Source organism: Lithobates pipiens, unplaced genomic scaffold, assembly GCF_037356315.1.
Source record: "Lithobates pipiens isolate NorthernLeopardFrog02 unplaced genomic scaffold, aLitPip1_a1.2 Scaffold_13, whole genome shotgun sequence".
Taxonomy (NCBI): domain Eukaryota; kingdom Metazoa; phylum Chordata; class Amphibia; order Anura; family Ranidae; genus Lithobates; species Lithobates pipiens.
This window is the reverse complement of record NW_027507718.1, coordinates 107,941,196-107,965,792: the sequence shown is the minus strand read 5'-3', so window position 1 is coordinate 107,965,792 and position 24,597 is coordinate 107,941,196. Positions and strand designations below refer to the sequence as shown.

Below are 24,597 nucleotides of genomic sequence, written 5' to 3'. Positions count from 1 at the left end.
CGGGTGGGAGCCGTCTACTCCTGATAGGACGTTCAGGAACGTCATTCAGGAGTAGCGGGATCGCGCGCGCCCGGGGAGCAGCGGCGCGATCCCGATGTGCTCGTGTCACCCGGACACGGCACATCTCAGATCGGCAGGAGGGCTCTGTGATTGGCCCTCCTGATCACATGACGGCCGTGTCCAATCACGGCCGTCATGTGATGTAAACAAACAGCCGGTTGCTAGGCAATCGGCTCTCCTCTCCTCACACGGAAGTCACCGCTGAGGAGAGGAGAGCAGAACGCTGCAGCCGGCTGATGATCAGTGAGTATGGGCAGCTTTTTACTCACTGATCATCAGTGTAGTGTAAACACACAACACACCACACAGTACAAACAGTCCCCACATATGTCCCCAAAACACACATGTCCCCAAAACATACATGTCCCCAAATAATAAAAACACATGTCCCTAATAATAAAAACATGTCCCCCACATATGTCCCACTAAAATCACATGTCCCAATGATTATCTGCACACATATGTACGTGATCACCTGCACACATATGTACATGATCATTTGCGTACATATGTCCGTGATCACACAAACCAATTATTATACACTTAACGGAATTTTTTTTACCAAAAACATGTAGCGGAATACATTTTGGCTTAAATTTATGACAAAATTTGATTTTATTGGATTTCTTTTCAAATAGAAAAAAGAAAATATTGTTTTTTTTTCCAAATTTCCGCTATTTTTGCGCTTATATCGCAAAAAAAAAAAAAAAACGGAGTCGTGAATAAATAACACCAAAATAAAGCTCTATTTGTGCGAACAAAATGATAACAATTTCATTTGGGTACAGTGTAGCATGACCGCGCAATTGTCACTGAGAGCGCTGAAAGCTGAAAATTGGGCTGGGAAGGAAGGGGGTGAAAGTGCCCTGTATTGTAGTGGCTAATGTACACACAGCACCCCATATTGACAGAAAAACTCAAAATTGTTGACATTTTTGCAGATTCAGCAAAGAAGAAAAACTGAAATATCACATGGTCCTAAATATTCAGACCCTTTGCTTTAACTCAGGTGCTGTCCATTTCTTCTGATCATCCTTGAGATGGTTCTACACCTTCATTTGAGTCCAGCTGTATTTGATTATACTGATTGTGGCAAGGCACAGATCTGGCCAAGGTTACAAAAAGATGTCTGCTGCACTTAAGGTTCCTAAGAGCACAGTGGCCTCCATAATCCTTAAATGGAAGACATTTGGGACGACTAGAACCCTTCCTAGAGCTGGCTGTCTGGCCAAACTGAGCTATCGGGGGGAGAAGAGCCTTTCTGAGAGAGGTAAAGAAGAACCCAAAGATCACTGTGGCTGAGCTCCAGAGATGGGATAAAGTTGTAGAAGGTCAACCATCACTGCAGCCCTCCACCAGTCGGGGCTTTTGGCAGAGTGGCCTGACACAAGCCTCTCCTCAGTGCAAGACACATGAAAGCTCGCATGGAGTTTGCGTAAAAAAAAAAAAAAAAACAGCTGAAGGACTCCAAGATGGTGAGAAATAAGATTATTTGGTCTGAGACCAAGAGAGAACTTTTTGGCCTTAATTCTAAGCAGTATGTGTGGAGAAAACCAGGCACTGCTCATCACCTGTCCAATACAGTCCCAACAGTGAAACATGGTGGTGGCAGCATCATGCTGTGGGGGTGTTTTTCAGCTTCAGGGACAGGATGACTGTTTGCAATTGAGGGAAAGATGAATGCTGCCAAGTACAGGGATATCCTGGACGAAAACCTCCAGAGAGCTCAGGACCTCAGACTGGGCCGAAGGTTTACCTTCCAACAAGACAATGACCCTAAGTGCACAGCTAAAATAACAAAGGAGTGGCTTCACAACAACTCTGACTGTTCTTGAATGGCTCAGCCAGAGCCCTGACTTAAACCCAATTGAGAATCTCTGGAGAGACCTAAAAAATGGCTGTCCACCAACGTTTACCATCCAACCTGACAGAACTGGAGAGAATCTACAAAGAGGAATGGTAGAGGATCCCCAAATCCAGGTGTGAAAAACTTGTTGCATCTTTCCCAAAAAGACTCATGGCTGTATTCGCTCAAAAGGGTGCTTCTACTAAATACTGAGCAAAGGGTCTGAATACTTAGGACCATGTGATATTTCAGTTTTTCGTTTTTAATAAATCTGCAAAAATTTAAACAATTCTGTGTTTTTCTGTCAATATGGGGTGCTGTGTATACATTTAATGAGAAAACTTAAATGATTTTAGCAAATGGCTGCAATATAACAGAGTGAAAAATGTAAGGGGGTCTGAATACTTTCCGTCCCCACTGTATATAACCCAACAGTAAATACTGAGGCTCTGTGTCTCGTGATGAACGAATAACAAATATGTTATGTTATACTTACCTTCTTTTGTACAGTGGTTTTGCACAGAGCAGCCCCGATCTTCCTCTTCTTGGGTCCCTCACCGGCACTTCTGGGCCCCCCCCCTGCCGAGTGCTCCCACAGCAAGCAGCTCTCTATGGGGGCACCCCTCCCTCTCCTCATTGGCTCACTGACTTTTACAGCAGCGGGAGCCAATGATGCCACACTGCTGTCTCCGTCAATGAGGGAGAGTCCCAGCCAGCCGAAACTCGCCTGCAACATTGCTTGATCGAGATGGGTTCAGGTAAGTATTAGAGGGGCTGCTGCACACAGATTTTTTTTTTTTTTTTATTCTAATATATAGAATGCATTAAGATGAAAACCGTCTGACTTTACAACCTCTTTACTTTAATTTCAGAGGCCGCAGCATACAGTACTTGGTGGCTGACACTTTAACTTAAACTGGCCTGTTGCTGGCTGTATTTTCAGTTCAGAGGCCCAGTGCATTAAAACAATGAAATTGCAAAGACCTCACGAGAACCCAAACGGATACCTTACTATACATATTAAAGTAGGGGGAATTTCAGGAAAGGGTAATATATTCAATAGGCTTTCCAGCCACAAGGCAAACCATCAAAAGCCACAGGCAGGGACCGCATAACCACAGTGCCTCCCAGTGGCCAGAGTGCAAAAAAAACGGCATATTCACTATCAAATCGAAGGTTATGTTAAGCAGATGTGATAGACTAGAACCTAAAAAAAAAAAAAATAAATAAATAAAAAAAAGTTACTTAGATAAAATAACAAAAGTTATCCAAATGTTGTCAGAGAAATTCTGCATCTGGTTTGCTTTGTTGTGTATATGACAAATATGCCCACATTTTTAAAGCTGAATAGGTAACCAGTGAAAATGTTTGTTTTATTTTTTTTTTCTTCCAGGGTGAGATAATTAAGAAATATGTACAGCCCAATCCTAAAACATACGAGGATAGAATTGAGTTAATTATAAAGATGTGTGTTGAAGCAGCTTCAGAAGCAGTCGCACTGAACTGCAGAATACTTGGAGTGGGTACGTACTTATGCTATTTTCTTTCTTTTCATGTTACAATTATTTAACAAATACGGTCTACAAAACCAGAATAATTATGCTCTGGAAAAAGAGAATTTGATTTCTTACTGCTGAAATACAGACTATAGAACAATTTATCCTATTTAGCAGCGCTTTACAACATGAGGGCACTTACAATACAAATCAATACAGGAGGGCTCAGAGGGCCCTGTTTGTTAGAGCTTACAATCTAGAAGTGTTAATAAATACATGAAATATCTATACTTAGTACATGATAAGCAAGTCTGGGCTTGGTGGTATTCATTTTGTGTGGTTTGTTTGCAAAGTGAAGCTTGTTATGGTTCTGGGTACTTGGCAGTAAATGATTGGTTTACAATCTCAAGCAAGGCTGGACTGGGTGGTGTTTGAGTGTGCTTTATTTGCAGATTCAACTGTGACTGTGGGACATCTGGACTTATCTGACTTCATTTTATTTTTATTACTTGTATTAGGTGCAATAAAAATATAAACCTGCTTCAAAGGTTGTTTGCTGTGACAGAAAATATTGGCCTTGCAATATTTTAATTATGTCATATATGTACAGACAAGTGATAAGAGCCTTTTGTTATGAACAATATTACCATTCAAGGGATTTAATCTTAAGCCCCGGACCATTTTGCAGCTAAAGGACCAAGCCCCTTTTTTGCGATTCGGCACTGCATCGTTTTAACTGACAATTGTGCGGTCGTGCGGCGTGGCTCCGAAACAAAATTGGTGTCCATTTTTCCTCAAAAATAGAGCTTTTCTTTTGGTGGTATTTGATCACCTGTGCAGTTTTTATTTTTTGCGCTATAAAACAAAAATAGAGCGACGATTTTGAAAAACAATATTTTTTTACTTTTTGCTGTAATAAATATCCCCCAAAAATAATTTGGGCCGATACATATTCTTCTACATATTTTTGGTAAAAAAAAATCACAATAAGAGTTTGGTTTGCACAAAAGTTATAGCGTCTTTACCGGTAATGGTGGCGATCAGCTGTTTTTTTTTTTTTTTTTTTTTTTTTTTTTTGTGACTGCGACATGGACAATTTTGACACAATTTTGGGACCATTGGCATTAATACAGCAATCAACGCAATTAAAAATGCATTGATTACTGTAAAAATGTTACTGGCAGTGAAGGGGTTAACACTAGGGGGCAGTGTAGGGGTTAAGTGCGACCTAATGTGTGGTTTGTTTTTTTTAACTGTAGGGGGCGTGGCTTGGCGTGTGACGTCACTGTTCGTCTTTCCCTATGACAGGGAACAGACTATCCGTGACAGGCTCGCTAGGAAGCACGAGGAGAGGTTTGTTTACACTTGCCTCTCCTCGTTCAGCTCTGTGACCCAATTCTGCCGACGTATATTGGCATGAGGCGGTCTAAAGAACTAATTTAGGCTTGCTGCTAGTGCTTTTTATAACTTCCTTGCTATTTTTTTGCGCTATAAACAAAAAAGAGTGACAATTTTGAAAAAATGCATTTTTTACTTTTTGCTACAATAAATATCCCCCAAAAATATATTTTAAAAAAAAACTTTTTTTTCCTCAGTTTAGGCCGATACGCCTTCTTCTTCTACATATTTTTGATTAAAAAAATCGCAATAAGCTATTGATTGGTTTGCGCAAAAGTTATATCGTTTACAAAATAAGGGATAGTTTTATGGCATTTTTTAATCATTTTTCCTTTTTCTTTTTTTTAAATGGCGGTGATCTGCGATTTTTTTTATTTTATTTAACATTTATTGAAAAGTACATATAGTATAAAGACCAGAGACATGAAACAAATACAAATCACATATAAGAAATCGATACATGATGTGAGCCCCAATGCGATGACGCATATCTTATTTGTATATGTGATTTTTTTTTTTTTTTTTTGATTTTTTTCATGTCTCTGGTCTTTATACTATAAGACCAGAGACATGAAAAAAATTCTAAAAATCACATATACAAATAAGATATGTGTCATCGCATTGGGGCTCACATCATGTATCGATTTCTTATATGTGATTTGTATTATTTGTTTATTTTTTCCATGTCTCTGGTCTTTTATACTATATGTACTTTTGAATAAATGTTAAATATTTTTTGTACTCCCAGTGTTTGTTGTGCCTTAGTCCGACCACAGGTTTTCTTTGAATTCCTTTTTTTTTTTTTTTATTTTTTTTTTTTTTTTATATACAGTATTATGGCGGACACATTTTTGGGACCATTGTCATTTATGCAGCATCGGTGCTATACAAATGCACTGATTGCTGTGTAAATGACACTGGCAGTGATGGGGGTTAACCACTAGGTGGCAGTGTAGGGGTTAAGTGTGTCCTAGGGCGTGTTTCTAACAGTGGGGGGCGTGGCTGTGTGTGACACATCACTGATCTCTGCTTCCGATCACAGGAAGCAGAAATCAGTGACACTGTCACTAGGCAGAACGTGGAGGTGCTTGTTTAGATTAGCATCTCCCCGTGAAGCAATCGCGGGTATCAAGTGCGTGCGACCCGACTCGTGGAGCTTGGCCAGTGCGCTGGCCGCCTCTTAAAGGGCAACGTACAGGTATGTGATTCTGCCAGTACGAGCCCTTCTGCAGACTTATATCGGCGTGAGGCGGTCGCAAGCGGTTAAGGTGATGTGCAGACTTTCCTTTTTTTTATCTATTGCGAGCAGGGCCCTCCGATTCCTCCTGTATTGTCTGCCCTAACGTAAAATGCTGTGCAAACTGTTGGCGCTATATAAATCCTGTATAATAATTAATAATTGTTACAGTTATAAGATTATAGACCTTTACATCATTGTTTTGTACAGGTATTTCAACAGGCGGACGTGTAAACCCTCATGAGGGGGTTGTACTTCATTCCACAAAACTGATTCAAGAATGGAGCTCTGTTGATCTGCGAACCCCTTTGTCAGATACACTGCATCTTCCAGTGTGGGTAGATAATGATGGCAACTGCGCTGCACTGGCAGAAAAGAAGTTTGGCCAAGGCAAAGGAGTGGAAGATTTTGTGTCCATCATTACCGGAACAGGTATGCGTTTAGCAATAAGAGCAATTTCTTGTCCATCATGGTTAAGCCACTATATGCAATTTATTCCATACTCTGTGTTTAATAATCCGTTGTGCCCCTCTGTAGGTGATTTATTAAAAGAAGTTGTTCTTTACTTTGTTTTCTGAGCAGCGCTCACGTGACCCACCGCCTGATAGCTGCAGCGGGCAGGGCATTTGGAACAATTTGGTGTGCGTGCAGCAGTCTGTTTTGGGTTGCAGTGATGTGCGGCAGGGGTTGGCATTTTATCACATCACACAACTGCTTTCTTTCGTTTATTATTATTATTATTATTATTATTATAATCTTTATGCAAAGCGAACAAAGTCACTCTTCCTTCATGTCACCACAGTGCAGACATGCTGCATAATATTGCACCTCACTGCAACACACCTGTGGGCTGCGTTACAGTGAGAACAGGATATATAGATCACAATTCTTTTTTCTTTGTGCCCTAGCAGGAACTGGCATTCTTTCAGTGCTGAAAAACGCTGGGGACTGCTCTGGTGTGGACAGGCACTTAGCCTAAGGGATTATCTAATTTAGGCTATTTTTCAGATAAAGTTCTCCAGTTCTAGGAGGGTGTCCATAGGTGTCTGCCCAAGACCGCACCTCCTGTGACCACTATGTCCTTTTGGACACAGCTGATCACAGATCGCGGTACAGGGCCAATCACAGCAGCCCTTTACCATGTGATCAGCTCTATCCAACCACAGCTGGTCACACATAAACAGACTTGCCGGTTATCACACACATTGCCTCTGTGCAAGGAAAAGTGTTTCCCGTAACTGGCAAGGCTGACAATATACAGTTTACACTGATCATTATTGCAGCTTTATCGGTGCCCATCAGTAAAGAGGGATGCCAAACAGTGCCCATTAGGGATGGCACTCGGTGACCATCAGTGATGCCTGCCAGTGCCTCCTGATCAGTGCCACATATCAGTGCTGCATATAAGTGCCTCATCAGTGCCCATAATTGAAGGAGAAAACTTGCATCTTTACAAAGTTTTGTAACGGAAACAGAGTCTTTTTTATTAAAAAAAATGTTGTCTTTTTTATTTGTAGCGCAAAAAATAAAAACCTCAGTGGTGATCAAATACCACCAAAAGAAAGCTCTATTCTTGTGAAAAAAAATTATAAACTTAGGTTGGGTTCATCGTCGCATAACCTCGCAATTGTCATTCAAGAATGTGAGAGCGCTGAAAATTGGCCTTGGCAGGAAAGGGGAAAGTACCTGGTATTGAAGTGGTTAAAGCGGGAGTCCGCCGGGACTCCGCGTGTTTTTTTTTTTTTTTTTTTTTTTTAAAGCCAGCAGCTACAAATAATGCAGCTGCTGACTTTTAAAATAGTGACACTTACCTGTCCAGCGTGCCCACGATGTCGGCACCCGAAGCCGATCTCTAGATCGTCACTCGGGTGCTGCCGCCGCCATCTTGGGTATGGGAATCAGGAAATGGAGCCTTTCGGCTTCATTTCCCAGTTCCCTACTGCGCATGCGCGAGTCGCGCTGCGCAATAAGGACGGTCCCCGCTGCCTCTGGGATCTGTGTGTTTCCCAGCAGGCAGCGGGGCACTTGCGGAAGGGGGCGGGCACTTGCGGAAAGGGGCGTAATCTATGCCCCTTTCCGCAGAGAGATATCCCGGAAGTGGGTGCAGTTACCTGGATTATCCAGGTAACTGCACCCCCCTCCCCCCTGAAAGGTGCCAATTGTGGCGCCGGAGGGGGGGAGGATTCCGATGAGCGGAAGGTCCATTTTAGGGTGGACTTCCGCTTTAAAGCCCTCTCTTGCAAAATATAATGCAGTCTAGTTCTGTTGTGCTTTGTAACATGTCTGCTAGTATTTATTCTGACAGTTAGTATAAAAAAATAAATCATCTGAAAATAAACTATGTCTTATGATTGTTTCAGGTATTGGAGGAGGGGTGATTCATCACAATGAACTTGTACATGGAAGTTCATACTGTGCTGGTGAGCTGGGTCACATCATGGTGTCATTTGATGGACCAGAGTGTATGTGTGGGAGCCATGGCTGCATAGAAGCATATGCTTCAGGAATTTCCCTGCAGAGAGAAGCAAAGAAGCTTCATGACGGTACATCCCCTTCAATAGTAACTCGTACCTTTTTTAAACTTGTAAAAATTCCAATTTAAAATGAAACTGCACCACATTGTAAAGTCCTGTCTAAGAATAAATGCTATCTCTGATTAGGTGTCACTTTGTTGCTGGGGCCTGACTTTCCTTGATGTAATGGCTACCACCTGTCAACTGTCATTCTGCTGAGTTCATTAAGACCTATTTTACTGTCCATTTGCACTGGACAGTGGAATACCAGTTGGACTTGTAGCCTGGGAAGTCTTCACACTGGGGCGCTTTTCAGGCATTTTTTGCACTAAAAATAGCGCCTCTATAATACCTCCCCAGTGTGAAGGCCCAAGTGCTTTCACACTGGGGCAGTGTGCTTGCAGGGTGGGAAAAAGCAGCATCTTTTAAGGTGGTGCGGAAACGGTGTATACAGCGCTCCAAAACTGCCCCTGCCATTGAAATCGATAGACAGCACTTTTCGGGCGCTTTAAGCCTTTCCTTGGCTGCTAGCGGGGGTTAAAAGTGCCCTGCTAGCGGCTGAAAATCGCCGCTATAAAAGCAGTAAAGCACCACTAAAACTAGCGGCGCTTTACCGCTGACGCCCCCCACCGCCCCAGTGTGAAAGTAGCCTTAATCAAAAGAGGGGCACTGAAGAGGCTTCTCTATCTAATGGTTAGGAAGTGGCAAATAGATTCCCAGAGTTCTTTGGTCTGTGCAATGAGGCTACAGTATCAGCCTGCTTTTGGACACTGCTTTCTCTGATGTAAACGTGAGAGGTGGATTCTTCAATTGTGTGTACATAAGGTGCAAAAACTACTTGCTAGCTAAAAATAAAATTCACCTGGCATTTTAACATTTTGGATTATTTTATTTTTTTCCCCTGACCACAATACATATTTGTACACGAACACTACATAAAATGTTTCACTTCAAATTGGAATTGTCAGGTTTTTGTTTATTATTAATTTTTTTTTCTTTTAAGGCACTTTGTATATATGAACTGACATTAAAGTTGTCATGCTGGGAGATGGATGTTTTGGTTTACATAAATCCAGTGGTTGCAAGAACACGGTATATAGCCTGAAAGCTCCCTCATGTTAACGTAAATCTGCAGTATTTGATGTAGGTGGTGCTAGTGTTTCGCTTTCTGCCATTAAACGTTCACTGTATACTGTATATCAAATATTGCATCCTATTCGAAACTGTATAGCAAGTTCATCTTGTGATGAAATGGAGCCACTAGCAAGCAGAACTATTTTTTTCTATATAGTTTGAACACATGTCATTTTTAGTTTTTGTTTGAAATGTTTTGCAAATGAGTTGATAGCCAACAAATAAAGAAACTGCTTTCCAGCACAACATAAATCACTTGGCGCGGGCTTAAAATGACGGGAGGGCGTCCATGGATGTGCTCACACAGCCCACATTGTCATGTGATCACAGAGTTCTCGGGACTCAGCTGACAGATCAAGGTAAAGGGCCAATCACAGCGGGCCTTTACCACATGGTCAGCTGTCAGCCAAGACAACATATCATGGAAGTAAACAGAAGCCGGTTATCAGCTTTTTTTTATTCCTCATGCTGAAAAAAGAAGAAAGCTGTTAACCAGCTTCTGTTACAGGAACATTTTTCTCCTCAGTGCCCATCAGTACTGCTATATACAAATGTTCCCTTGTCTTCCCATCAGTACTGCTAATTAGTGCCACCTATCAGTACTGCCAATTGGTGCCTCATCATCAGTGTCGCTTATCAGTATAGCCTCATCAGTGCCTCCCTGATCAGTACCGCCTCATCAGTGAAGGAGCAAATTACCTGTTTGCAAAATTTTATAACAGACTATAAAAAGAAAATAGTTGCTTGTTTTTTTTTTCCTCAAAATTTTCAGTCTTTTTTGCTAAACAAAAAAAAAATAAAAAAACCTAGTGGCGAGTAAGTACTGCCAAAAAAAAAAAACTCTACTTGTGTGAAAAAAATATAAAAGTTTTCACATGGGTACAGTGTTGCATGACCACACAGTTGTCATTCAAAGTACCACAGCTCTGAAAAATTGGACCGGTTAGGAAGAGGGCGAAAGTGCCCTATAAGCAAGTGCCTATTCACATTTGTCCATGAAAATTATTATTTTGCACCGGGGAAAAATAAAAATAGGAGGAAATTGGATAAAGATAGATACGGCACAACTAGGAAGCATAATAGATAAGGGGAAAATAGTGACACTACAAGAGTTAAAATGTAATAGGGATCTATTGGTGATAGATGAATGGCGATATCTCCAATTGAGCCACTTTGTTAAAAATCTCCCACAACCAATAGGAGCAAGTGGAGACTTGACCCAGTTGGAACGGGTGATGATAGCCAAAGATACAAAAGGAACAATATCAAAGTTTTATAAACTAGTACTGAAGATGGACGAATTGGAGATCCCACCATATATTATGAAGTGGGAAGGGGAACTGGGAGCACAGGGTGATAAGAGTAATATTGAAAAAATATTTAACCTAACCCATAATTCAGCAGTAGAAGTGAAGACCGCGGAAATGAATTACAAATGTTTAAGTAGATGGTACGCCACCCCAGATAAAATGAGTAAAATTCAAGTTGGAGTGTTGGAGAGGATGAAATTCACCCCAGAGTGTTGGAGAGGATGTAAGGGATTCGGGACAGCGGCCCACATATGGTGGAATTGCCCCAAAATTAAAAAGTATTGGCGGGAGATCCTAAAGTTGATAACAGAAATTACTGGAAAGATATGATAGAAGATCCATGGGCGATTTTTTTACTACATGGAACTGAACAAGGAGTAGAACAGTATAGGAAGTCGTTAATACCATACCTGCTAAATGCGGTTAAGGGGTTTATACCGAAAAAATGGGCTGAAATTGAAAGTCCACAAATATGGGAGTGGATAGATGAAGTTGGAGTATACAAGATGGAATGTCTGAGATGCAAAATTGAAGAAAAGAGTATGGGGTGGAAGGAAAAATAAGAGTCATGGAGAGAGTTTAAAAAAACATGGAGTTATGCAGAAGGTCTGAGGAGAAGGGATAACGTTAGTAAGGAGGAGTGGAGATCTTCTTTTTTTTTTTTTTTTTATGGTGGATGGGAATGGAGGAAAGAGGGTAGGGGGAGGATGGAATTAGAAAAGATGTATTAATTAAGGATAATGTTTGTCATAAGGTACATTTTAAATTTGATAAATTGTAAAAAATCATGATAAATGCCACAATGATGTGAAAAAGAGAGGACTAAAATGAATGGATAAGCTGATCCAGGTTTTTCAAAATTTCTAATTTCGCTGAGGTGGCAAGAAAAAGGAGGGGGGGGGGGGGAGGAAGAGGGCGAAAGTGCTCTATAAGCAAGTGCCTATTCACATTTGTCCATTTTCATGCTGAAAACCTATCCATTTTGGTTCATGAAAATGCGTTTCACATAGAAATCACATTTTTATTATGCGACTGGTTCACACCTCTGCACTGCAGTTTAGTGTTAAAGGAAAGAGAAGAAATATGGCCTTATTCATATCTATGCATGTGGGTGACCCTGCTTGCTGCAGTGCAACAGAACAGATGATTACAGCCTAAATCTCCCCATGGAGTTTAGCCCTGATGTTAAAAACCAACTACAAACTCTTTTCCAAAAAAACTGGGACACTGGAAAATCTACATAACAGAATGAAAAGTTTTGTAAATCCCATAAACCTTTTATTCACAAAAGAAAATATATCAAATGTTTGGACTGAGAAAATGTACCATTTTAGCCTTTTGCACACTGAGCATTAAAAATTATTCTTTTTCAGGTATTTGGTGTTTTTTCTTTCAACCTGTAGAAGCAACACTGTAAGCCTTTGTGTCCCTGTACATCTGGACATTTACAGAGGACTGTTTAAAGGCTGAGAATAAACAAACTCGCTCAAAAGTGTGTTTTTGAGAGAAGCTTTAGTAACTTCTGGAGGAACCATTGGGTTCCATAGAATCCTAGTTAAAGTGGAGTTCCAGGCTTATTAAAAGTCAGCAGATACAAAAAGTGTAGTTGCTGACTTTCAATAAACAGACACTTACCTGTTCCACGGTCCTATGTGGCCGAACGGGGTGTCGCTCCTCTCCGCCGGCACCTCCATTGCCACTCTGGGCACCCGGCCGTGACAGCTTTCGTCTTCATGGCTGGGCACGCATGCACGAGTCGTGCTGCGCTCCCTGAGTTGATAGGCAATCTCCGGGGACCTGTCACCTGTCCCAGGAGATCGCCTAGATGGAGGGGCCGCCTAAGGTGAAAGGTGGAGTCGCCTTGGCGGGCCCTGCCTGGACGGAAGGAGGAAGTGGGAAAGGAAGTCCCCCTCCTAACAAAGCCCCTCCCCCCAAAAAATGACATGCCAAATGTGGCATGTTAGGAGGCGAGGATTGCTTAAAGTGGAAGTTCCATTTTTTTGGTGGAACTCCGCTTTAAGAAAGGCTGACCTAGATAGATACTTAAAATTATGGTTTTTTTTTATTTTGGAAATGACCAACCTTAACCACTTGGGATCCGCGCTATTGCAAAATGACGGCAACAGCGCGGACCCACATTTCCGGGACTACGTCTATTGACGTGGTCCCGGTTACGAGCGGCCTGCGCGCCCCCTGAGGGGCGCGCGCGGCGCGCTCTGTGATCGGCGAGTCCGTGAGACTCGCCTGATCACCGATCCGTGTAAGGGGTCGATCCCGACCCCTTATCACGTGATCAGCTGTCAGCCAATGACAGCTGATCATGTGATAAAACGGAGCCGGTAATCGGCTAGTATTCCTCCTCGCGCTGACAGCGCGAGGAGAAAAAAAAAAAGCCGATCGCCGGCGGCCGTGTTCGGGACATCAGTCCCGATCACGGCCAGCAATTCAAACGGACACCTGCCCCCTGCCAGTGCCCACCTGCCACCCGCAGTGCCATCCTGAAATAAAGTAAGTGCCCCCCCTGTCAGTGCCACCCAGCAGTGCCCACAGTGCCACCCAAAATCTGCCTCAAAGGTGCTGCACCCCAGTGCCGCCCATCAGTGCCCAGCAGTGCCGCCCATCAGTGCCCAGCAGTGCCACCTATCAGTGCCACCTATCAGTGCCCATCAGTCCCATCTATCTGTGGTACCTATCAGTGCCCATCCGTGCCACCCATCCGTGCCATCTTATCTGTGCCCATCTTTGCCCATCAGTGCCGCCTTATCTGTGCCCATCGGTGCCGCCTTATCTGTGCCTATTAGTGCCGCCTTAACTATGCCCACCAGTGCAGCCCATCAGTGCCCACCAATGCAGCCTATCAGTGCCGCCTAATCAGCGCACTTCAATGAAGGAGAAAAATGACCCGTTTGCAAAATTTTATAACAAACTATTAAAACATGATTTTTTTTTTTTTTTGCATATTTTTTTGTTTGTTTAACAAAAAATAAAACTCCGAGCTGTAACTAAATACCACCAAAAGAAAGCTCTATTTGTGGGAAAAAAATGATAAAAATTTCATTTGGGTACAGTGTTGTATGACCGCGTAATTGTCACTCAAAGTGCATCAGCGCTGAAAGCTGAAAATTGGTCTGGGACTGAGGGGGGTTTAAGTGCCCAGTAAGCAAGTGGTTAATCAATTCTGTTAAGTCTGATTAAATCAGCAACATCTTAATTTTATGTTTTAATTCAATACTTGTTTGTTCTGTATTTTGCTATGCTTTACTACCTATCATTGCACTCAAAATAAATACATTTTTGTTTTCTACACAGAGGATTCACTTGTGGTAGAAGGCATGTTCTTGAAGAATGATGAATCTGTTACAGCCATTCATCTTATCCAAGCAGCGAAGCTTGGCAACGTTAAAGCCAGCAATATTCTCAAAACGGGTACTAATAGTTTACGCTTTCTTATTTTCGGTGTTACTATTTAATTAGCTTTCCTATGTGTAATATGCAAGGGTTGTGTTAAACAATTTGAATCTGGGTAGAAATGTGGCTATATCACCAAACTACTGCCCGGCACACATTTTTGTTGAATTGTAACCAATCTGTTGAAAAATGAAAACTGATCCAGCTTGAAACAATGTAACTATACATATGCCATACCTTGCCGATCCCCATGGAAGCTGGAAATCACTGTAGTAGCCGCTACTACTACAGTGATCCCCACAGGCTTCTGAGTCCTATGCCCGAGCAGCGGCCCTGTTTCATACTTTAACACAGGAGGTCGCCCGCTCGGCATGGGCACCCTTTAATGAATTGAATGAATGAATCAATGGGGTCGGCAACCGATTGATCATGATCTACCTGTCGATCGCAGCCATGTGACTGGTAGATCGCCTGCAGGGCTTAACGATCCGCCATTTCCAGAATCGCGAAGAGCGGGACCTGCACCGCTGGAGTAAGCAGGCAGCAGCACACCGCCTCTCTATATCTGGCCTAGGACCAAGCGGCGCAAGGAAGGAGTGGTGCCCTGGGAATAGATCTCACATGTGAGGAATGAGCACAAAAAGCTGCACATTGAGTGCCTCATTGTCACGGCAACCTGTGCATACTTCCTATTCTCCCACCGATGCCAATTGTCTCTCGGTTGTTTTAGAGCAGGTCTGATCTATTGTGGGGTTGTGAGTGAGACCAGGTGAATAGGGCAGCTCTACAAGCACCCTGCACCCTTGTGCAGTACAGTGATCAAGCAGGTGATGAGGAGGCATGGTATGCCCTGCTCAACATCTACTTTAACCCCTTGGACCCTGCACTAGCATGCTGCAACCACATGCAAAGAACGTGGTAGTGGGACATTTGCAGAGTGGACCCATTAATTTGAATGGGTCACAATCAACGACAAATAGTATAACTCCTGAGGTGGCATGTGTATATCCTTGGCTGCTGCCTCAGTGACTAAATGGAGTAGGATTACTGTGTGATTACGTATGTTGCAATTTTGCAGCCATTCATTTAAATAGAATGCATATCACACCTGACCGCACAAAAAGTAATGCATGCTCTACTTTTCAAAAACACACTGCACCGAATCACGTGGTACTGCAGTGCTATTTGACCTAGTGTAGGCAAACGTACTGTGTTTGCAATCTGTGTTTGGGGGTTCCATTAACAATATATTGGCACCCACAACAAGGCAGCGTGCTTTGCAGTGGAGAAAATGCACACTGAACACGCCTTTCCCGCACTGCGTTCTGCTGAGTACTGGCCCTAACAGGATACTGTGCCAGGGGATCTTTGACCATGCTGTTCAGGTAGATCTCCTCCACCTCCTATCATATGACATCCAGCAGGATAAGCCACAATCATGTGGAGATCGGTAGTGTGTCAGTCTGACGCACCACATCTCCGATCCTGGTAAGGAGCCTCTGACATAGGCTCTTTACCATGTGATCAGCTTTGTCCAATCACAGCTGATCACAGTGAAAACAGGAAGAACCGTTTATCGGCTTTTCCTCCACTCGCAACGATAGGCTCACCTCTATCGGCTGCTCTCCTGACAAGCGGGTATGCGCTGATAATCAGCGCATTGATTATTGGTGCAGACCCATCGAGGATGCCCACTGGAGACCACCAGGTGAGCCCACCGGGGATGTCAATCGGTGCCATCCAGTGTCCATCAGTGATTGCCTGTCAGTGCTGCCTATTAGTACTGCTTCATCGGTGAGGAGAAAACATACTTATTTACAAAGTTTTGTAACCGAAACTTTTTTTTTTTTTTTTTTTGGAGCGCAAAATATAACCCCAGTGGTGATCAAATATCCCCAAAAGAAAGCTCAATTTGTGAGAAAAATTCTTGGTCATAGTGCCAAGTGGTTTTGAAAGAACACCCTCACAATGCTTCCCCACTGCATTGATTTTGACAGAGCTGTTAGCAAATACCCTGTGCTTCCAGGCATGGAAGAGCATGTGACCTCCTAGGATGCAATGTTCAGTCTTAGCAGCCAGTTGCTGTGCACAAACGTAAAGGGGTTAAAGTCTCACCATAAGGTTTGCAGCAACTTAAAGTGGTTGTAAACCCTTACAAACCACTTTGACCTACAAGTAAGCCTAGATTAAGGGTTACCTGTAGGTCCAAGAAATATCTCCTAAACCTACACAGTTTAGGAGATATTTGCCGAAAGACAGGCACCGCTGTCTACGGCACGCAAGCACACTGAGCGCGCCGCTGTCAATGGCGATATGCCGCGAGCGGCGGCTCCCTGCGCACGCGCGGGAGTGACGTCATCGCGGCTTCGTCGAATGACAGCGGCGGAGCAGCGTGACCCACCAAGAAGATGGAGGCTCCGGACTACAGGGGACAGCCGTGACTTCGCTGGCTCCTGTGTCAGGTAAGTGACACATAATGGACTACTATGCGATGCATAGTAGTCCATTATGCTTTACCTTTGCAGGGAATCAAAGAGGAAGTAAACTTGTCAGGGTTTACTTCCTCTTTAGGACTCCAGTGAAGCAGCAGTGTGGCAAATGTGAGTATCAGCAGGTGGGAGGTTGTTCTTTCCTGAATGAGCAAAGTAATATTATCTTTTAAATTTTTTATTAGACAATGAACTTGGCACCATTATCTGTTTGTTCAGTCAGCAGGAAGCTGAGCGAGGAAATAGTAGAAGGGCCTTCTTATATGCTCTGCAGTAGACGTATTCTAATCACAATGATGACTGAACAATAGCCATTTCAGTGTTAAAATAGTGATATTTAAACTGCGTGTTCTGTTTTTATTTATTTATTTTTAAATTCCGTTTTTCCATTATATTACCTGTGAGTAGACTACTAGATAGCAAATATCTGTGGAATTTATGGTTTCCACCTGACAGTAATTTAATTTTATTTTATTTTTTTCTTTCACTTTAATGCAGCTGGTACAGCTCTTGGCATCGGAATTGTGAACATCCTGCATACCATAAACCCTTCACTAATCATACTTTCCGGGGTTCTGGCCAACCAGTACATCAGTGTGGTGAAAGAAGTGATACGCCAGAGAGGCCTGGCATCAGTCCAAAACGTAGATGTGGTGGTGTCTAACTTATCAGACCCTGCCCTTCTAGGGGCAGCAAGTATGGTGCTGAATTATACCACACGAAGGACATACTAATATCTCAAATCACAATGTGATTGTAACACTTTCCCTGACCAGATGGGAAGCTTCAATTTTTACTTGGAATGAAGGTGGTCATAGTGTTTGGACTTTTTTCTTTTATAATTTACCTTTTTTATTTTTTAAACTATTTTATATTGTTTTGACCTGTTGTACAGGACTTGAACCCTTTGCAAACTTAAAATGTGTTATCAGTAAAGACCAAATGTCAACACTTGGATATGGATAATTCATACATGTTTTGAGAAACGGAGGAAAACAGTGATGTCCTTTAGCATATTTCTAGGCAAAACCATTTTGTGTTTTGTTCATTGGAGTATATAGCTTCCTCTTTAGATTGCCTACTGATTTTTAGTGCCACCTGCAGGAGTAGGACACTTACTAGAAACTCGGCTATTAGCTTTGCACCTGGGAGTTGGGACATTTTCTCCTGGAAATCCTTTTTCTTTTTGGTTTTACTTTAAGCAATTTTTCTAGCCCCGATAATATAGATCCTGGTCGTTTCCCCAGTTAGGTGTTTTTTTTTGTTTTGTTTTTTAAGTTTTGGATAGTGGGGAAGGGTAAGACCCTCAGTCAAAATTGTATTGCTGTCTGTGTTCCCATTCACCTATTTGTACTGGTGATTATTGTTGCTAAGAAACAAAGTGTGGAGAAATCAAAAAAGGAGTTGAGGGGAAGTTATCTAATGGGTAACCTGTTCTGGGTACAATACTTTTAAAGTGTTTGTACACCTCAAACATGAAAAACGAACAAAGCACATAACTAACATGAATCCAAAGCACTGAGTTGGGTTCCTTTGTCCTGTCTCTGCTATCTGCATGACTTCCTCCTAAGGCCCCTTTCACAGGGGTGGATAGAATTGTGCTTTTAGTTGCGGACATATGATGTTATCTACCACAGCTAAATGCACACAATGCTTTCATATGGCCCCATTCATACACTGCGTTTAGTGACGGTTTTGTTATAGATAGAAAAAATAAAATTGACTGCGTCCAGGAACGATTTACTGCAGCTACCTGCACATAACTACAGGTAATCGCAGTGTTCTATTTCTCCTGCAGAGAAATGCAGCGTGCAACAAGGAAAGAAAAACAATAGGAAGCACATCAGAAATGGCAAGAATTTTTCAAACGCAGCCGCATGTAAATGCAGTTAATCGCAATGTACAACTGCAAGTGAACGCTGTGCCAGGATTCTCTGAATTTCAGAATAACAAAACATGCTTTTAACAGCCGCCCGTGTGAAAGGGGCCTTATAGATTAAGCTTGCACCTCTGCTCCCCCCTCCAACAAACAGCTAATGACTCATAGACTCAGCTCTGTTTCTCTAAGCATGTGAATCAGGGGTGTATCGCATTCTTCCAATCAGCTCGGTGCTCTAAGGCTGGCCATACACGATTTGAATCTCAGCCGGTTCAATAGGAACCGGCCGAGATTCGAATCATTAATGGGCATTCCCCCATCCATAGGTCTCTGTTGATGGGGGAATCTAGCAAAAAATGTTTCTCCGTGTATGTCCAGCCTAACTCTGCAGTGTGTGAGGTCCGATCCCCGACCCCTGCTTTTGGCTGCTGGGAATTTTTTTTTTTCCAATCTGTGTGTTGTAGAAGGCTGTACAGGACAGGTGGCTGCAGATAAACAGGTACAACTTCTTTAGGATGATTTGCCTCATCTGTGCATCACTGGAGGTTAGTCACTTTACAGGGTATATGTAAGAATTTACAACCACTTTAAAGGCTCATTATAACACACGTGGCAAATACTGTGCACATCGCTTTTCAGAGGAGTTTGACAGGCAGTGAGGAGCTGATATGTCACCTTCTCACTGCCTGCTTTAACCCCCTGAATGCCACACTATCATGGGCAGTTGCAGCATTATCCCATTGACTTGAATTGGTTGTGTTCAATGGGCAGGAGTGCCCGTCGTATGCAACATGTATTCACCTCTGACCACTGCCTTTGCAGCTTAAAGGAGAGCAGTTGAATGGGCGCGTAAAAACGTAACTGTGTGTTTTTACTGCACCCCCCAAAGAACACAAGTGTAAGAGGGGAGATATTTACATTGGGAGATTTCCTTTTAACTTCCAGTTGCATCTCTGGAATGGAAAGGCAAAGGACGTTTCAGCAATGATGCAGACAGCAACAATTCACCTGGCAGGGGTTTAAACCCTTCCCTACTCTTAAGAAAACCAAATTATTTTTTTCGACTGTACATAAAGTTGAAAAAGAAGTATTGGTTAACAACAATGATAATAAATTCTTGCTTGAGTTTCAGGCATTTAAATGTGGCCATTACAAATCAAAAGGAGGTGGCTTTTGGTGGACTAATTTGAAATAAATTGCAGTATGATCCAGCAATAAGAGTGATACCCTAGTAATAGAGCCCATAACCGATACATTATGGAATCCCCACTGGTTTTTACCCACTGTTTAAATATCCTATGTAGATGGACTTAACCTTTTGAATGGTTCTTTGATAGAATTTGCTGAATAATCTGTAAGTTATATTTAATATATAAATGTATTTATATTTTGTATGCTTAATGTTAAATATAAGAAAGCTGTTGAGGAGCAAGCTTGTGCAATAATTAGGTTAGACCTTGGTGGTGGTGTGTATATATTATTAATTATTTAGCATTTTTTATTGTAAAAGACATAACATAATAGAATGGTTTTATAATGTTTAAAATCACATTTTTTACAAATGATCATCCTGATGTTGAAAGATACACAAAAGGCCCCCGGAAAATGAATAGCTGTTTGTCCCAAGATCCCAGATGGTTGAATCTTACTAATAATACCAAGAGGAACTTGTGTGCGCTCGGTCCCATACATGTCATGCACTTCAATCATGATCATTTACACTTGAAAATCTTCAACTAAAATATGTTTAATACCTCCTTTGTAAACATATCAAAAATGTATGGTACACATAGAAAGCAGTAAAACGTAATACTATAATTTAAGTGTATATTATTTTGTTTTTAGGAGTTCTAGCCTAATTTTATTTTTTTCAGAAAAATTATAGAAATCAAATCATGTTGTCCTGCTGTTTTTTTATTTTGTAATCAACCCCTAGCAGAAAACTATCTTCCACATTATGTTGTAGAAAGACCACTGCATTTTTGTAAGAGCAGTACTCTCTTTAGTAGTCTGACAATACCCCCACTGAGTCAGAGCAAGCATTTTAACCACTTCCGCCCTGGAAGATTTTAACCCCTTCCTGACCAGAGCACTTTTTACAATTTGGCAACTGGCAGTTACCTGTACCCAAACTAAATTTGAATCCTTTTTTCCCACAAATAGTTATGTTTTGGTGGTATTTGATCACCTCTGAGGTGCTTATTTTTTGTGCGACAATTTTGAAAATAAAAAAAACATGCTTTTTTGCTATAATATATATCCCCAAATTAAAAAAAAGAATTCTATCCATTTAGGCCAATATGTATTCTTCTACATACAGTGCCTCGCGAAAGTATTCGGCCCCCTTGAACTTTTCAACCTATTGCCACATTTCAGGCTTCAAACATAAAGATATAACATTTTAATTTTTTCTGAAGAATCACCAACAACTGGGACACAATTGTGAAGTGGAACGAAATCTATTGGATATTTTAAACTTTTTTTAGCAAATAAAAAACTGAAAAGTGGTGCGTGCAAAATTATTCGGCCCCTTTACTTTCAGTGCAGCAAACTCACTCCAGAAGTTCAGCGAGGATCTCTGAATGATCCAATGTTGTCCTAAATGACTGATGGTGATAAATAGAATCCACCTGTGTGTAATCAAGTCTCTGTATAAATGCACCTGCTCTGTGATAGTCTCAGGGTTCTGTTGAAAGCGCAGAGAGCATCATGAAGACCAAGGAACACACCAGGCAGGTCAGTAATACTGTTGTGGAGAAGTTTAAAGCCGGATTTGGATACAAAAAGATTTCCCAAGCTTTAAACATGCCAAGGAGCTCTGTGCAAGCGATCATTTTGAAATGGAAGGAGTATCAGACCACTGCAAATCTACCAAGATCTGGCCATCCCTCTAAACTTTCAGCTCAGACAAGGAGAAGACTGATCAGAGATGCAGCCAAGAGGCCCATGATCACTCTGGATGAACTACAGCTGAGGTGGGAGAGTCTGTCCATAGGACAACAATCAGTCGTACACTGCACAAATCTGGCCTTTATGGAAGAGTGGCAAGAAGAAAGCCATTTCTCAAAGATATCCATAAAAAGGTCTCGTCTAAAGTTTGCCACAAGCCACCTGGGAGACACGCCAACATGTGGAAGAAGGTGCTCTGGTCAGATGAAACCAAAATCGAACTTTTTGCCCACAATGCAAAATGATATGTTTGGCGTAAAAGCAACACAGCTCCAGTGTATGCTCCATAGAACATTTGATGTCAGAATTTCCGGCAACAAATATTTGAGAGCAGGTTCTCAAATTTTCGGACAACAACACTTGTTGTCAGAAATTCCGCGCGTGTGTACACAATTCCGAACCATAAAAATCCACGCATGCTCGGAATCAAGCAGAAGAGCAGCACTGGCTATTGAACTTCATTTTTCTCAGCTCGTCCTACGTGTTGTACATAACCGTGTTCTTGGCATTCGGAATTTTGAAACCAAAATCGAACTTTTTGCCCACAATGCAAAACGATATGTTTGGCGTAAAAGCAACACAGCTCAACACACCATCCCCACTGTCAAACATGGTGGTGGCAGCATCATGGTTTGGGCCTGCTTTTCTTCAGCAGGGACAGGGAAGGATGGTTAAAATTGAGGGGAAGATGGATGCAGCCAAATACAGGACCATTCTGGATGAAAACCTGTTGGAGTCTGCAAAAGACCTGAAACTGGGACGGAGATTTATCTTCCAACAAGCCAATGATCCCAAACATACAGCAAAATCTACAAAGGAATGGTTCACAAATAAACGTATCCAGGTGTTAGAATGGCCAAGTCAAAGTCCAGACCTGAATCCAATCGAGAATCTGTGGAAAGAGCTGAAAACTGCTGTTCACAAACGCTCTCCATCCAACCTCACTGAGCTTGAGCTGTTTTGCAAGGAAGAATGGGCAACAATTTCAGTCTCTCGATGTGCAAAACTGATAGAGACATACCCCAAGCGACTTGCAGCTGTAATCGCAGCAAAAGGTGGCTCTACAAAGTATTAACGGAAGGGGGCCGAATAATTTTGCATGCCCCACTTTTCATTTTTTTATTAGTTAAAGTTTCAAAAATCCAATAGATTTCGTTCCACTTCACAATTGTGTCCCACTTGTTGGTGATTCTTCACAAAAAATTTAAATTTTATATCTTTATGTTTGAAGCCTGAAATGTGGCAAAAGGTTGAAAAGTTCAAGGGGGCCGAATACTTTCGCAAGGCACTGTATTTTTCGTTAAAAAAAATTGCAATAAGCGTGCAAAATTTATAGCATCTACAAACTATAGGAAAGATTTATGGCATTTCTATTTATTTTTTACTAGTAATGGCTGTGATCTGCGATTTTTAGCTTTATTCTGATGGACAGATCAGAAACTTTTTACGCGTTTTTGGGACCATTGACATTTATACAGCGATCAGTGCTATAACTATGCACTGATTACTGTATAAATGTCACTGACAGGGAAGGGGTTAACACTAGAGGCGATCAAGGGGTTAAATGTGTGTTCGAACTGTATGGGGATAGGACTACCTAGGTGAGGAGACATATCACTGTTCCTACTTACTAGTAACAAATGACATTTCTCCTCTGCCCTGACAGAATAGGTATTTGTGTGTTTACACGCACAAAACCTCGTGCATGCGATCATCGGGTCTCCTCCTGCTGTGCAGCAGCACGCGCCCTCTGGCGCATATGTGGTTTCGCATAGGGGAGCCATTCTGGCCCCTACAAAAAAAAGATGTGAGCTGTTCAGGAACCAGTTAAATTAGAAAATCTCATGCTCCCACTAATTTCAGTGCTATAGCTGTGATTCAGCATGGGGATGTGTCAGATTGCGGTAGAGAGACCTACTCCAGTCTCTTTACAGTGGTCTAGGAGCAATTCTTTTTTATTTTGCATGTTCCAGAAGATGACAGTAAACACTTAACACACACCATTTTGAAACCCTTGATTTAATTTGCTGAAAAATTGGTCTTATAAAATGTATCCAGAAAAGTTATAGCTAAAGCGTTTCGAAAGTTTGTATTGTTTCTAGCATCTCCCAAGCCATGGTAGCTCCCACAACAAGACAACTGAATATTTTTATCTGTAAGCTACTATATTTGTTATGCCTTTTCAGCATATATATATTTCATTAGTGTTTTCTTTTGACAGAGTCCCTGACAATTCTCTATCCAAAGCTAAAGGTTTAGATCTAAGTAAACGGAAACTGCCTTGTTTGTGAATCAGCATGCCGCAGGGCTCTGATGCTTATAATTGCTTAATAACTTACTGAGTCACTGACCTAAATGAACACTCGATATGCATCTTGCATCCAGTTTATTGGTCCACAAAGTAGTGAAAGATAAAATGATAGCCCTTGAACATATAAAGTGAACAATGACAACACCCATGCTTCTGCATGGCCCGATTTCCTGAAGATTGTCTACATTCCCTTTGCATACTGGAACAATTTGAATTTTGCATATTTTCATGTAAGGTTACAAATGTTGGTTATATGCAGAAAAAATTGCTCATAAACTTGTGAGAATGGTTTATACATCTGACGTTGCATAAATAAAACTGAAAGAAATCTGTCATCTGTTTACTTATTTTTGTATCCTAAAAACTATACATTTTTAGTGACGCTAATATCCAAATGGCATTAGTAAAATGACCACCATCTGCAGCCACCCTTATGTTCTAGCAATCCCTCATTGAAACACAAATGACAAGATCTATTGACAGAGGCCTTTCAGGAGGGGTGTTGTGTATAAATATAAGGTAAGCCGTTACCTTGCCTTATACAGTCATGGCCAAAACTATTGGCAT

General features: G+C 41.7%; 1 protein-coding gene across 3 annotated transcripts in view; it reads left to right on the top strand.

Annotated features, from left to right (window-relative positions):
* Nucleotides 1-24,363, top strand: part of GNE (glucosamine (UDP-N-acetyl)-2-epimerase/N-acetylmannosamine kinase) — a 114,906-nt gene extending 90,543 nt beyond the window's left edge. For all 3 annotated transcript variants that reach the window (XM_077475388.1, XM_077475387.1, XM_077475389.1), the window contains exons 8-12: nucleotides 3,300-3,429; nucleotides 6,248-6,469; nucleotides 8,398-8,580; nucleotides 14,304-14,420; nucleotides 17,390-24,363. In XM_077475388.1, the coding sequence (XP_077331514.1) occupies nucleotides 3,300-3,429; nucleotides 6,248-6,469; nucleotides 8,398-8,580; nucleotides 14,304-14,420; nucleotides 17,390-17,625 (888 nt within the window). In that variant the 3' untranslated portion in view covers nucleotides 17,626-24,363. The remainder of the gene's footprint in view (nucleotides 1-3,299; nucleotides 3,430-6,247; nucleotides 6,470-8,397; nucleotides 8,581-14,303; nucleotides 14,421-17,389) is intronic.
* The last annotated feature ends 234 nt before the right edge of the window (nucleotides 24,364-24,597 follow it).